This window comes from Pangasianodon hypophthalmus, chromosome 13 (genome assembly GCF_027358585.1).
Source record: "Pangasianodon hypophthalmus isolate fPanHyp1 chromosome 13, fPanHyp1.pri, whole genome shotgun sequence".
In the NCBI taxonomy this organism is placed as follows: domain Eukaryota; kingdom Metazoa; phylum Chordata; class Actinopteri; order Siluriformes; family Pangasiidae; genus Pangasianodon; species Pangasianodon hypophthalmus.
In genome coordinates, this window is record NC_069722.1 from 23,448,220 (window position 1) to 23,463,799 (window position 15,580).

Sequence of the window (15,580 nt, forward strand, 5' to 3'; positions counted from 1 at the left end):
TTTTTGCAGTGGGAACAGACCCCTGGACCTTGGAATATGGTGCAGGTGAGTACTTTTTTTTCCTCACTTTTCATATAGATCTAATTTAGAGTCTTGATTTATGATTATTTCTGTCCAATTCTGTCCAATTTCCCCTACATTCAACTACTTAGCTGGCAGTTTGACCTCAATCAAAAATATAGACAGCATTTCAATATCATTAAACTTACCTCATGTGTGATATGCAGAAGTTTATGGCTCTGTTATAATAAATCAAAATTCAAACAAAACAAAGCCCGAAACGAGTTTTTAATCAAAACAGACCCCGCTTTCTAGATAGTCATCTTTCTTTAGATTTGCATTGACTTGCAATTGAATCTGGCCCTTTCCAATATGGCGGATGCTTTAACTCACTGGAGCGACCAATATGGCGTCTACTATATTTTATATCCAATCACGGCGCAGAAAGCGGAATACTATTAACCAATCCGAACGCAGGAGGCGGGATTATCTGAATACCAGGAAGCAAAATAACGCGTGGTCTCTGTGTGTAATGTTTATAAGCGGCAATTGCTCTGTGGCTGTCTGTTGTTTTTTTAAAAAACGTAAAATATTACATTATACAGCGTTTTAAAAATAAGAGGAATGAGCATTAAGACCGTTCATGATGTTTCATGTCGTTTCCAGTTGTCATTTTTCGCCATGTGTCGTTTACACACGTTTCCATGGAAGGTAAAGATGTTAACTACCTTTCTCCAATTTCATCTTTTACGTCACTAAACTATTTTGAATATATTTAAATATTTAAATTACCCAGCTATGGTTATGTTTTAGTCTTTAGAAACTGAACTCCAAAACTCACCATCAGAAGTAATTTTGGACATTTTGAAAAAGGTAAACTGACAGATTGAGTGCTTGGCTTTATAGTTTATCCACTTTTCTTTATTAATAAAACCTGTTATTTAAAATCGCTAGCATTTTTGGTTGGTTTGTTTTTAGACGTGTCTTCATCCAGTATGTCGTAAAAACCCACCGTCAGTGAAATACAGGAGGCTGTTCCTGTCCGAACTAATAAAAAGGGTATGTCATTTATTCTCTCTTTTATTCTACCACAGGAGCGTTTTAAAATTATATATATATAAAAAAGTTATAATTAATTTGGTATATTTTATGTCATAGCATGAGTCGACTACGTCAGAGCCGCTGGATGAGCTGTATGATGCGCTAGCTGAAGTCATGGGCGCTGGAGAGGAGACCGTGTGTTATAAAACATATTTCCTGGTAAGTAAGTATGGAAATGATTCGGTGCCAGACAGAAAAGCAATCGCGCTTGTGGAAAAAAACATGAAATGCAATACACAGGAGGACAACGTGCTGGACATAAAAGCAAAACCTTCATTGTATGTCTCTTCCGTTATCTTGTAAGTGAAAAACAATCAGCGATTGAGTGCTTTTTTAAAGGATTAAAAACAGAAATGATGCGTTGCATTTCGCTTTCATCAGTGTGTTGCTGAGACGCCACACTGAAATGCAATCACTGTCCAGTCACAGACCTACGCTGTATTTAGGGTGGTGGTTATAATTGAAGGGCCAGAAGGCATCACTTTCCAGGAGTCATCGCCGTTCATATCAGAGAACACCATTTATAGTTCCTTATTCACAGATTACAGCTGTGGCTTAGGGCTGTGACTGGACAGTGATTGCATTTCAGTGCTGCGCTGCGGCAACGAACTAATTAAAGTGAAACACAATGCAGCGGTAATTAACATTCATTTCTGATATGAAGTCAGAGTTTAATTCTTAAAAAAAAAACGCACATACGCAATCCCTTGCTGATTATAAGAGCAAGGCAGTGAAGGTTTTGCTTTTCAGTGCAGCACGTTGTCCTCATGCCATGAATGAAACGCAGTAGCACCTGTGTATTGCATTTCACGTTTTCCCCTGAATCTTCTCCAGATGAGACGGCTACCTACACACACATTACCTCGGAGTAAACAGCGAGTGTATAGCGATATTTAAAATTCAAGGTGTTATGACAGTAAGGTTATGATCTGGTAAGAATTGTTGTTCAGCCCTCAGGAAAGCCGGTGAGTCTGGAGGAGAACGTAGCGATGATCTCAGAGGGCACCACCGGACTCGTCACGTGGGAGGCTGCGCTCTACCTGGCGGAGTGGGCGCTGGAAAACACACACATCTTCACTGGAAGGTACGTCTCTCTCTCTTACAGAGACACACACAATAGTTCACCAGGGAAAAAAAGAGTTCCTTTCGTTCTTTTCCTCACTCTTTCTGTCTGTCTTGCTTTCTTTTTTCCCCCTCACTCTCTTGGTCATTCGCTCTCATTCATGCTCGCTTGGTTTTTTTTTTTCTATTGCTCATTCCCTTCACATTCTTTCTTTCCTTTAACCCACCATCTGTTCAAGGTTTTTCCCAACATCAGTTCATTCAGTCTTTCTTTCTCTCACCCCACTATCTACAAATATCAGTTTTTCTATCTTACTTTCTACCCAGCATCTGTTCGGTCTTATTTCCCCCTACACCAATTCATCATTCATTCTGTCTTATATTTTCCTTTTGCTCTTTCACACTTTAAACCTATGCTGTCCCATATTCTTTCCTTACATCAATTCATTCCTTCTTTCTTCCATCATCTGTTCTGTCTAATTTCCCTACATCCATACTTTTTCCATCATTCTTTCTTTTCTTTCCACTCTTTTTCCTATGAAATCTACATATTCATTCATATTATAGGCTATCTATTATTAGAATGTGTGTATGTATGTGTAAATATACAATATTCTATTTATATTATTATATCTATCTACCCATCATCTGTTCAGTCATACTTCCCTACATCTTTTTTCCTTTCTGTTCTTTTTTCCTCTCTGTCCCTTCTATCCCTATTCTGTCCCTTTCTTTCTCTTTCTTTGTTTCTATCATGTGATGAATCTTATTTCCCTACATCAGATCTTTCTTACTTTGGCTCTTTCTTTAGGTTCTGCCCTAGCTGATGTTAGAGTATCATCACAGAGCCTGCCAATCATCGCTGAAACATTTATTCATTTTAATCACTGTGATTATCTGACCTGCTGGATAAAATGAGCTGGATAAGATGTGCTGGATAAAATGAGCTGGATAAGATGTGCTGGATAAAATGAGCTGGATAAGATGTGCTGGATACACGCTGTGCCGCTGTGCTGAGTCTCTCTCTCTCTCTCTCTCTTAGACTTAAAACTAATGGCAAAATGCAGAATGATTATTATTGTACTAATCTACAGTAACATAATCCCGTTATTATGCCACTCTGCCTCAGGACGGTGCTGGAGTTGGGCAGTGGAGCAGGACTCACCGGTGTCGCAGTGTGTCACGCCTGCAAGCCCAAAAAATACATTTTCACCGACTGCCATCAAAGTGTGCTGCAGAGACTTCAGAATAATATCCAGCACAACGGTTTAAACGAGGAGGACGGCACGGGCGTGTCGGCGTGTGTGGAGGAACTGGACTGGGAACATGCACGAGAAGAAGAGCTGCGGAGAATTGGGGCCGAGACCATCATAGCAGCAGGTACAAATTAAGACCTTCTTTTTAATCCCTTCGTCCATGAAGTTGCTTTGTGAGGAAAAATGGGCAAGAGAATTTGAAGGTGTATTTAAAAATAAACATAATATAAATACTTCATCTGATCTGGATTATATCTTATCATATTTCTGTAAAAAAAATACAGACGTGGTGTATGATCCTGAGATCGTTGGCTGTCTGGTGAGACTACTAGTGAAACTTTTAAAGATTCAGAAGAAGCCTCCAGAGGTTTACATCTCCTCGACGATACGCAACCCAGGAACCTACACCTCCTTCAAGAAGGAACTGGGTGAGTTTAATGTCAGTATTTCATCCATTTCATAACACAACACAACGTAACACCGATAATGACTGAACAACACTGACAGGCATTCGTCAAGATAGTATCAGTAACATTAACATTAACAGCGATGGCTTTTTTTTTTTTTTTGTACAGAAAAGGCTGGATTAAAACACGTCATCGTTACGAATCCCGTCACGCAAGTCTTCCCATACGACCGAGTCTCTTCTATAGAAATCATCAACGTGCAACGCTGTTGACTGAATTCAAAATGTAATAAAGTGCTTATTTACATCCTATTTACACAAAGTGTGCTTTTTGCTTCATGTTCAAGTTTTGTCCAATGGAACTGCTGGAATGAGAGAAAAAGAGGATGTAAATGTTTACCCTGTATGAATCCCTGCAACCTCCACTTCTTCTTCTTCTTCTTCATAATATTATTATTATTATTATTATTACTATTATCATGATTATTATTATTAATTCTGCTCCTGCTCAGTCACAGTGTTCCTTAAAGAGCGGCAGGATGTTTTGGTCCCAGTTTTCGTCCCACCGTTGCTCCCCGCTCTCTCTGAGGTTCCTTCGGAAGACGCTCAGCTTCCCCCAGTCGTTAGGGAAGTCCGAGAACAGCATCTGTACAGATGTAACAAACACACAGTGTTAAAATGCTGTATATTTTCTGAAGATTTTTTTCATTTTTTGGAATCTCGCGTCCTTCACCTTCAGCTGCTTCGACAGCTCGGCCGAGTCTCTGAAGATCAGGCTGTTCTCCTCGTGTTTCACCAGCTCGTCCAAACTTCAAACACACAGTCAAGATGATTGAGAATGACACATAATTACGAGATGTGAAAAGAAATTACACTGAAAAGGGTGTATAGGAACGTAGGAATAAAAACTCCACAGCAATTTGCCAACAGGACGGCACTGTAGGAGTTTGTGTAGTGGGAGAACTCACCACTGGAAGTGTATCGCACAGACAGGAAGACAACACCCGAACATGTCGACAACCTTCATCGGCAGGTCCAGGCCACTTGAGGACTTGTGCAAGCAGACGCCGAGATCGGCCGAACCTATTAACCGAGCAGGACATTAACCCCTTTTCAACAATGCAGACTGGGATTTGAACTCATGACCTTCTGATCAATAAAAATCACTGATCCAGCACTAAAATAAATATTATATAATATATATCAGTACTATTCTTCTACTTGCTCAAAATATTTAAATAAAGTGTATATAATTACAAACTAATTCATATTTTTAATGAAGTGATACAAACACTGTCCCACTGACTATGTAGTTAGAGATCTAACAGCTTTGCTAGTCAAACTATTGTCCCACTATGTTTGTAGACAGCTACCTAAACACCAACGCATAACGTTCAACACTGACCGTTTCACAACGAAAAAGCAGAAGGAAAAAACGTCAATCATTCCTCTATTACACCAGCGTGGTATGAAATCATCCCTCTGATGCTGTCCAAGTCGTAGCTGTAGTACTGAACTACTGATGTAACTATGTCATCTTAAATAATACCTTGTTTTGGTGAATAGTTTATTTAGCAACTATTTATATTTAGGCTTGTTTACTTCAATGAAAGCACGTAGTTGCAATGCTAGCTAGCTTATTTAATAACAAGTAAATACTGGTTAGCTCCTCTAGACATGGAGAGGAGGATGGAGAGTCAGTGTTGAAAAAGGAGCGCTCTACTTAAATACTTTTTTAAAATACTGGTTGACTAGTAAGAATTACTATTCGTACAACGCCCCAGTGGGTGATTTCTGCTCAGCAGGGGGAACATCACAACCACCACGCTGGCAAAGAGATCATAACTGTATAATCACTGACGGTTGTGCTCTCACCCAGCAGGACGGGATAATCCTCCGCTTCCATCCACGGAGTGCAGATCTTAACGTGTTGAAACTCTTTCGAGTTAATGATCTTCTGATAATATTCCTTCTGAGGACCTTTACCTGTCATACAACAGAAAAAAATGAACAAACTCTCCATTGAAAATCATCATCTTCGTACATATCGAGAGCAGAAACCTGTGATGGCGCAGACTAGCGATGGAAGACGTTCTCCTGCTTCTACGAATCCTTCATAATCTGTCGAAAGAGGACAAGTCACTGAGATTGGATGACATTTTTGCAGGAAAGATGATCAAGTAAATGAAAAACATTAGCCCCAACCTTCAAGTGCCTTAAAAAGAACTGAGAAATCTTCGTCTTCTGTTGAGGAGAATAAAACTGTTAGTGTTTTATATATATATAATATTAATATAATAGTGTATAGAGAACTATAATACAGAGCTGACCGGTCCAGCTGGTGCTGCTGATCAGAAGAGCAGGTCGTCCAGGAGCAAGCGTCACCTCCCCAGTTTTAGTGTTTCGTTCTGTAAACGCAGTCAGCTCCGAGTTCTCCTGGCTTTCAGAGCTACCACAAATACAACATGATCACCCCAAGGCTTGAAATTTATCCAGTGAAAATACAAAAACACTGAGCAGTTACTAATAAATCGCTTTGCTCGAAAATGCATCAATGCAAAGTGTGTTCTGAGCACTTCAGCCAGGGGGCGCTACAGCAAGCAATGCGGTATGATTATTTTTAAAGAAAAAAAAAACATTTCAGTGGGTTCAGAAGATCAGCAAGAGCTACATCTTTTAAACCTTTAAACTGTCATAAGCAGGACTGCAGCGTTTAATTAGTGTCTTTCCTGAAAACGTTCACTCAAAATAGGGGTCCAGGCACTTTAAAGGCTCCATAAGTAAAAATTAAAAATAACTCACCATGCTCTAAATTGTGGGTAAGCACTGGCCATGCGAATGAAGAGCTCATGGCGAAGCTTCAGAGGCGTTTCTCGGAATATCGAAGGCGGCTTGTCGTATAAAGTCGATGCACTGGGAAAAAAAATACAAGATTGTGATACCTGATTAATCTTACAAAACCAGTTATGGACTTTAGGAAACTTAAAGAATGAAACATTTGTATAGTTAAAAGTGTCTTTCCAGTTTAATTCACATTGAAGTCACAATTTTATTAAATATTATTCATGCTTTTTAAATTATTTTTCAATTTTCCCAATTTTTTTTTAATGGTTAAATCCTTTCGGAACTGTGTTACGCTGAACTTATAACTGGAAAAGTGTTGAATGCATGGCAGGTAATTATTAAGGTATTATTGCATCAGTAAATGTAACAGCCAATCATGTTTCAGTATGCAAATGTAGCACTAGTTTACCAAGGGAAGGGGTGGGGCATTTCCAATTTGCATAAATAACAGAAGTGTACATTATTTATATTTATTCTGCTGTTCCAAGTGAAGTGCACTGGAAATAAGTTTCAGATGACGTTATACTCTTACCGAATGTTCCAGTTCTTCTGAAGGTCACGTCTCATCGCATCGGTGACGCAAAGGTTGTGATCGGCAAAACGTCCGAAAAATTTCTCATACCTGAAAAAAAAAATAAATAAAACAGTAAAAGTTATTACTTTCTTTAATGTGTTTTTTAATGAAAAAAAAAAACTATATAATCATTGATATGTTGAAGTTTTCTGTAAGGAGTCTCCAGTACCATTTTGCCACCTTGACGATGGGATGATTCTCGCCGTGACTGAGCGCCATGATGGAGTAACCGTAATTGTGCCAGTCGATCACAAACTGAGCTCCTATCATTCGACTCGCCAGCCACGTCACGGCGATGCTCGGCAGTCCCGGAGGATTCTAGGTCAGAAGACGCAAACGTGAAGCTACGGAAACCTTGAACACAACATCAGACACACCATCAGAAGTGAATACCTGTAGGAGAACATACGCCTGATCATCCAGCTTCATCAAGACATAAAGGAGCTGCAGGGACTGCGAGATCACCTTGGTGACGTATCTGAGGATTTTAGGACCAACTGAAAGCAATAAATCAATCAATAAATAAATAAATGCACAGTTTATTCTATTTAATGTTAAATAGATGAAGCAATATTAAATTCCCAGGAGCAGTCATTACATGGAAGGCCTTTATGCTCTAAAATGGGAAGGATTTCGATCCGGTCGTCCTCGAGAATGTCTTGATGAGGTTTAGTACCTGAAAAGACAAAGAATCAGTCAGGTATGTAGTTATTTTAGAAAAGAATAATAGCAATAATAGCATTAAATCCAGCATATTTTCTTTATATTAGCTGCATTTCTGTCATCCTATCACTGTTTAGTTAGTCAGTGGAATTTACATCTTTAATCAGTATTATTTTTGAGCCCTCTAATCAGATACGCTTGTAGGTTGCTCGCTAAATATATTCTCAAATATCAAACTATAGTTTGTGTCCTCGGTTAGTGATAACACTGATAAAACTAGTGGATTTAAAGGCGCAGGTGTACTACGCAGGTGTACTACGTAAGCCTAGTATTTTTTTTTAAGGAAAACAATCAGAGTCGAGCAGTTGTTGTAGCTGGGGGCGGAGCTTATTTCCGGCCTGGCTATGTGTAAGCAGGAGCTGCGTCTCGAATGGTGTACTTTGCAACCTTTTTTTTTCGCACAAGAGATTTACACTAAGGAAATGAAACGAGATTATTTTTTTGTGCTTTTTTTTACGCTTCTAAGTGAACTCCGTAATTCCAGGAAGTGAACCAAACATGCCGTGTGTTTTGGGCTGCAGCACTTTTTTTGTCGATTCGAGCTGCTAAACTGAGCCAAAGCACAGAGCTGTAGCGCTGCAGAAATGTCCCTCAGGCTACGTTTTCTGATTTTTGGTTCCTTTAAAACACAACAAATATCAAAAGAACCAAAAGTAACAATTTCATGATTTTAAAATCGTTGCAGGTTCCCCTACGACTCTTAGGGGGTGGAGTCGGACCAGATCTAGCTCCTCCTACACAGACAGAGGCTAGATAAGTGTGTTGTGGGTCTGGGGTTAGGCTTTTTGGAGGAGTTAGATCAGGTCCAGGTCCAGGTCCAGGTCCAGCTCCGCCCCCTGGACCTTTAGTTCTGCAGCGAGGTCGATCTCCATCACAGGTTCATGAGGCAAGTCGTAATTTCTGAGAAAAATCCACATCGGCAAGTACACAGGGTTCGAATATAGTGCACAGTGCACAGTCTGAGACATGTTATAACGCAATCTGGTGAGGTGACAGTATTGAGAATGACCATGTCTTTAAAGATCTATTATTATTAAAGGTGTAGAAACACTTTAAAAAATGACAGACCGCACCTTTAATGTGTACACAATCATAAAATCGGGACTATTTGAGGAGCGCGTGCGCTGGACTGTTCACTCTGCATGACATCCTACATAGTAAAGAAGTAAAAGCAGTAAAAGCAGCTTTCTTTCTTTTGTTTTCTTTCTTGTCTTTACCGAGAAAGCCGATAAAGGTGACATTGTAGCCGTGCTTGCTGAGAGACAGCGCGTGATACTGCATGCGCGGGCTGCGTCCCAGGTCCCCGAGCACGAGCACGCACACGTTCAGGTGCGCGAATTCATCGCGTGACTTCAGGCCGCGCGCCAGGATGAAGATGAACACGACCACGCCGACCGGCAGCAGCGCCCAGGACCAGCTCAGACCGGCCACGAGCCCCAGCAGCACCAGCGACACTGTCACGAGCAGCACCGCCGCATTGGCATCCGCCATTGTTGTGTTCCTGTCTGTGACGTCAGGAGTGACGTGGCAGAGGATTTAAAGACGCCGCGGTCCCTTTTTTCAGTGTGACATTTATTAATTTTTAATAAAACCTTTACAAAAAGCAGTACACATTCACATAAATAACAATTAATTAATATTCCTTAAGTCTAAATGCAATAAAGTTTGTTTAGAGGGAATTATTTTTAGGTAAAGCACTTTATATCCAGTCTATGGTTTGGTTTAGCCCCGCCTCCCAGCACACCTAAACCAGGTAATCAACATTCTTTAGCTCATAATCACAGATACTGAAAATTCTTTAGGCTAGGAATTATTTCAAAAATCTTTCCAATAATCATGGATAAAAAAATATTCTTTAACCCATAATTTTTGGTTTTGAATCCTGTCAATGTTTTGGGTTTGTGCCACCAGCCAAAACACCCAAAATATATATAAAAAAAAAAATTATCCCATAATGAGAGTTTAAAAAACATTCTTTAGCTCATGATCAGGGATTATTAAAGACATCTTTAGGTCACAATCAGGGAGAAAAAATTATGCTATAATTAGGATTTAAATATTTAGCCCATAAACAGAGGTAACAGAGGTAAAAAAAAAAAAAAATAGCCCGTAATGTCAGTTTAAAAAATATTCAGTCAGTAATCAGAGATAAAAAAAAAAAAAAAGGTTAGTCCATAAACTGGGATTTAAAAATATTCAATGGATAATCAGGAATTAAAAAAAAACCTCTTTAGTAATGATTTGGGAGAAAAAAATTATTTATCCAATAATCAAGAATTTAAAATAATAATCCTTTAGTCTTACAGGGGGAAAATTCTTGTTTTGTGTGACTTTTAAATGTGAAATTATTTGTACACATTCTGCTTTCCCACATGTTTACATTTCACACACACACACACACACACACACACACACACACACACACACACACACACACACACACACATATATATATATATATATATATATATATATATATATATATATATATATATATATATATATATATATATATGTGTGTGTGTGTGTGTGTGTGTGTGTGTGTGTGTGTGTGTGTGTGTGTGTGTATAATATAATATGTAGTTGTACTTCACCTACTTCACCACTAGAGGTCCAGCCTGAGCCACTGCACCTTTAATCCAGGAGAAACAGTAGAGTGTAACTTTGGGGGGGAAAAAACTGTAATATGTAAAAAGTATTTTTCGATGTCGGACACACCCCTTTTCTCCACCCAAACATTTGCGTTTGTTTGCCTAATCCACGTGACTCATAGCCTCTTAGCCACGCCCACTACTCGCTTCCTCGCGCACACTCCACACTGGAGTTCTAGGCTGTGGGATATTCTGCACTCTGCTCTGTCTGATCAGGAATAAAGAAAACCATCACACAGGATCCGGAGCTTCTGCATTATTATTATTATTATTATTATTATTATTATTATTATTATTGTTGTTGATTTTTGGAAAGATGCGCGCGCTCGTGACACTCCTGATCGTCGCGAGCCTGCGCTTTGCGCACCAGGAGGTTATAGATGACATTTTGGAGAGTTTGTCTAAAGGAGTGCATTTTTTTGAGCAGCAGAGCAGGAACATGAATCTGGATGGTGTCGTTGGTTATGTCATCCTGCAAGGTGAGCTCTTCAACACACTTTAATTAATTAATTAATTTGGGAAGTAATTTATAGAACTTAATGGCAAAGTCAGAGTAGGCTGCAAAAGCATAAAAGCATGCACAGTGCAGAATACAATTTACAACACTATAACAAATTCTAAAAGTAGGCAACATACCTGCATTTTAGTTTTGCATAAAGCTTTTTTTTTTTTTTTTTTTTGCATAAACTGAGTTTCTGGTGCACTTTTACCAGGTTACAGAAAATCTCATTCGCACTTTCTGATCATTTTCTTCTGACTAGAGTTCCCAGGTTTTCCCCCAAAGCCATTCCAATTTCCAAGAAATAAAACACTTCATGTGCTTTTACAGAAAAACAGTGTGATGCCGTGGAATTTGTATTGTTACCACCCATAAGTTGATTATTTTCCTTTAACAGCATGTCCTGAAGTGTTTCATTCCTCTACAGCCATTTCATTCAGCGCTTATATTTATTAAAACATATTTTTATAATTTTTATATATTTCTTTATTTCTTAAAGAACGAACCATCATACTTTTTATCCATTTATAGTTACATTTAGTCATATTATGTTGTAGATCTGAGAAACAAGCTACCACTTACGTACAGTCGATCCCTGACCAGTCTCTCTTTTTTCCTTTTATAACAGATATCATAAATATCATCATAACAATATTATAACACCTTATCAGCCATCTTTACTGACATCCAGAGCAATAAGCTGCATTCTGTGATCCTACCTCCACGATGAATCCTTATGTTTCTCAACACGAGATTTCTGATTTTTTTTTTCTCTTTAGCCCAGTTACAGGAAGCCACGAAATCCCAGACCCATTCAGATTCTCTGAACCTCTCTCAGCGCTCCATCGCTGTGTCTCTGGTCAAGAAATTGGACAAGAGTATGGCTCTTGCTGTCGCATCTCTCCAGGAGATGGATCCTAAATATTACAAAGGTAAAAAAAAAAGAAAAAGAAAAAAAAGACAACCCTTCTGCAAAATACAACGCAACATACAACATGACTGAAGAAGAAAAATCATATTAAAGGTGCAATAGTTGATTTATTTATTTATTTTTTTAATTTCTTACTTGTACAAATAACCTGGAAGATATGTAGAACATGATGTTATAAATGTTTAAGCCATGGCTTCAGGACAAGTGTATTAAGCAGGTCAGAAATCCTGTTTGGAACGCTGATTTCTGGTCCAGAATGTTTGATTGTGTTTGGATTGGCCTCCTGTCAATCATTTTATAGACGCTCTAGATCCTGGAGGCGGAGCTTCCTGAACATGAGCAAAATCATTCAAATGTCAAACCCACCTACTTAACTGGCAGAGACCTAACTTTGAAATAAACTTGACTAATCCTACCTAATGTACCTTTAAGTACAACAAAATGACATAAAAAAACAGATAAACAAATGTATATATAAAATGAATACCATGCAAAGAGTAATATTTTGGGAAGCTCTGTAGTTTTATTTAAACACACTTGTTTTTTTTTTAGTCATAAACAGTTTTCTTTTTTTCTTTCCTACTAAACATTTGTTTTTTAAACTGATTTGTACTCCCAAGTTTAATATTCAGTGAATCATCTGAGAGAGAGAGAGAGAGAATAAGAGCACCGAGCTTCTTGCTGTAATGTTTCTCCAGTAAAGACTGGACATCCTCCTCCATGCAAAACGTCCCGAACATGGCGACCGAGTCAGAAAAATCATGTGACTGAAACGATAGGATCGTGGAATTCATAATGTCAGCAATCTTCACAACAGCCCTCGACCCACCAGCCACAAAAACAGCCCCAAAGCATCTATGATCCTTTTCCTAGTATTCATTTTTTATACCACGTATGCTGATGACTGAGCAAGACTGAGTTTAGTTTCATCTGACCACAACACATGATTACCAAGAATGGAGTTGCTGGAGACTGAGAACATTAAAAATGACAAACTAATTAGGATGCCTGATTATTCTGAATTAAAATGCATTCATAGGTGGTGATCATTTTGTAATTTTTCCATGTTTTTGAGAGAGGAAAAAACAAACGAGAGAAGTAATTTCTCCAACTGTTCAAGCATCAAATTTGAATCATCATGTGTAATGTGCATCATCTACACCCAGTACAGGTCGCCAATAATTTTGCACTCGACTGTAAATCCCCTGCAGAGTTTGAACCCGTCTTGTCGGCGTCTTTCTGGTCCTTGCCTCGTGAATGGATCTCCACGGACCCGTCCCTGGCGTACACGTCGCCGAGATCTGTCGAGTGTTACGACGAGCAGCTCGGGGATAAGTGCATGACGCTGCTTCTGGGAACCTGGTAAGGAAAAAAAACCGTCACATTTGTTTAAAAAAAATCAATGCTCATGAATTCACGATTGTTTCAATTCAAAAGGAAAGACGATGGGACGCCGTGCATCGTCACGAAGGCCTGCAGGGACACGATGACTCGATTCGGGTGTCCACATTACTCTCTGTCTCACCAGCTGCTCTACTTCATGATCGGGACGATGGTAATGAAGCTGTGCATGCAGCCATGTTACATTTCAGTCCATCCATTTATTATTGTTATTATTATTATTATTATGATTATTATTATTACAGAAAGGATGTACCGGGATGCTGAAGGGGGAAGTGAGGCTCTCGCGGGTCAACATCACTGTGGAACACTATCAGAGGATCTTCTGCTCCAACATGATGAAGAGCAACCAGGAGATGGGCATCAACGGCTTCAATGAGCAAACACAAGATATCTTCATGGAGAACAGTTAGTAGCGATTCATAATTTATTTATTATTCATTGTACATCCTTATCACATATCAGTTCCAAACAAGACTGGCATCTGAAGTTTAAAGGTGCGTTCAGCTTACCTCGGAAGTGTGAAGTCAGAGCTTGGAATGGTGTCGTTTTCAACTTCTGTGTGTTCGAGCTACAAAACAAAACTGGCTTGTCTTTAGTTAGCAAAAATCTAACTATGTGATCTGTAGAGTCAGTGTTACAGATTTAACAAGCGAATATGTTGATCGAGCTAAAGCAAGTAGTTGTATCATTTAAAGGTAAGAAGTGCTGCTGTGTTTACTGTTCGTGCTGGGAGCGGCCATGTTGATTTGACGTCGCTTGCTGAACTCAGGGTTGAGGAGACGTCCCGAGTTTCTGAGTTGAGGGGCGTTTCGTCCTAGTCGGAGGTATGAGCTGAGCTGTAGTGGAGTTATCACGTCCTTAAAAATGAAATTATCCCCTTACACCGAGATGTTTGATGTTTAAACTTAGTCTTTTAAGTATTTTTTTAAGCTAACAACTACAAGAAGATTATAGCTACCAGTTTAGCACTTCTAAACTATCTAAAATGTCAGATGAAAAGACATCCGTAGGTTCAGTTTTACTGTTTGTATATAAATGGTTTCATAAAATATCAGAATAAATCCACATAAAAAACATAAATACACAAATATTCTCATCCAAATCATGTCTAATATACAACTCCGACTTTATACAATGAGCATAATCTAAGGCTAATAATGAACTAATTAAAAACACGGTGTTATTTAACAAAGAAGAATTAAGTTTATTATTTAACATTTATGGAAGGAGTCTCCAGTGTCAGCACTTTTAAAGCTTTTTTAACTTTAGAATTTTGCGTCTTCTTCAGGACAGAGGAGTTTACGCTTTTTTGTGGTTTTTCTGTAACATGACATGCTGATTTTTTTTTTAAAGAAAGTAAAAGTGAGCATTGACTTTGTTTTTCAGTTCTTTTATGTGGGCTGGCTGGATTCTCGGACTTTTATAAAGCCGCCTGGCTGCAGCACATTCTGGCCTGGCAGGACAAAGAACTGGGCTGTTTCGGGAAACGTGGTGAGTGTGTGAGCTGATATTAACTTACACACCTAACTGTAGTTTAGAATATAATCTGAACCGTACAGTGAAACAGTCTGACAAATCCCTATCGCATTTCTTTTCCTCTCAGAGGACTACTCGCATATGTTTGAGGAATACTTGGATGCACCGCACAAGCGAGTGAAAAGGAGGGAGAAAACTCTGAAAGGTGATGACAAAGCATTACGATATTTCCTGTACATCAACAGTTTTAGTGTATTTATCGAAAATCATTTAAAATATGATTAACAGTAATTCAGCCGATTTAAAAAATATCATTTGGTAAAAGGAATAATTGTCAAGAAATAAAAAAATTAAAGTCACATCTGAAAAATTCACCACAAAATTTTTTTTTTGTATTTTCCTGTTACTGCTGTTACAATTCCTTGTGAAGATGTGAATTTAATTTAAATATTTTTTTAAATTATTTAATTTCAGTAAATTAAATAATAATGCTGTCTTCTTGCAGACGGATGCTCGAGTCACACGACAGGCGTGGCCATGAGCGCGCTGGGCGGTTACCTCAACTTTTACCTGTCTGAGCAAGACATTACAAAACGACCACTGGTGTAAAAAAAAAAAAAAAAAAAATTATAAAACAACAAATTCATATTCAG

The 15,580-nt window shown here is 38.6% G+C and overlaps 3 protein-coding genes across 4 annotated transcripts; 2 read left to right on the forward strand and 1 right to left on the reverse strand.

Annotated features, from left to right (window-relative positions):
• Positions 1 to 428: 428 nt before the first annotated feature.
• Positions 429 to 4,137, forward strand: eef2kmt (eukaryotic elongation factor 2 lysine methyltransferase). Of its 2 annotated transcripts, none has more exons than XM_053239369.1 (8): positions 429 to 711; positions 814 to 873; positions 979 to 1,059; positions 1,159 to 1,260; positions 2,052 to 2,185; positions 3,293 to 3,543; positions 3,704 to 3,858; positions 3,995 to 4,137. In XM_053239369.1, the coding sequence occupies exons 1-8, from the start codon at positions 625 to 627 to the stop codon at positions 4,007 to 4,009; spliced, it is 885 nt and encodes a 294-aa protein (XP_053095344.1). In that variant the 5' UTR covers positions 429 to 624; the 3' UTR covers positions 4,010 to 4,137. The 2 variants fall into 2 exon arrangements, with proteins under 2 accessions (XP_053095344.1, XP_026802813.3); XM_026947012.3 differs by having other exon boundaries at positions 439 to 711; positions 3,704 to 3,847.
• Positions 3,832 to 9,473, reverse strand: alg1 (ALG1 chitobiosyldiphosphodolichol beta-mannosyltransferase). The gene is made up of 13 exons (XM_026947011.3): positions 9,184 to 9,473; positions 7,842 to 7,919; positions 7,637 to 7,740; positions 7,413 to 7,561; positions 7,202 to 7,291; positions 6,628 to 6,738; positions 6,156 to 6,274; positions 6,031 to 6,069; positions 5,887 to 5,946; positions 5,701 to 5,811; positions 4,794 to 4,908; positions 4,559 to 4,634; positions 3,832 to 4,471 (listed from the first exon to the last, which is right to left on the reverse strand). The coding sequence occupies exons 1-13, from the start codon at positions 9,455 to 9,457 to the stop codon at positions 4,334 to 4,336; spliced, it is 1,464 nt and encodes a 487-aa protein (XP_026802812.2). The 5' UTR covers positions 9,458 to 9,473; the 3' UTR covers positions 3,832 to 4,333.
• Positions 9,474 to 10,765: 1,292 nt separating this feature from the next.
• On the forward strand, positions 10,766 to 15,571 carry c13h16orf89 (chromosome 13 C16orf89 homolog). The gene is made up of 8 exons (XM_026947110.3): positions 10,766 to 11,096; positions 11,896 to 12,048; positions 13,259 to 13,409; positions 13,485 to 13,602; positions 13,694 to 13,856; positions 14,838 to 14,942; positions 15,055 to 15,132; positions 15,433 to 15,571. The coding sequence occupies exons 1-8, from the start codon at positions 10,934 to 10,936 to the stop codon at positions 15,534 to 15,536; spliced, it is 1,035 nt and encodes a 344-aa protein (XP_026802911.1). The 5' UTR covers positions 10,766 to 10,933; the 3' UTR covers positions 15,537 to 15,571.
• Positions 15,572 to 15,580: the final 9 nt, after the last annotated feature.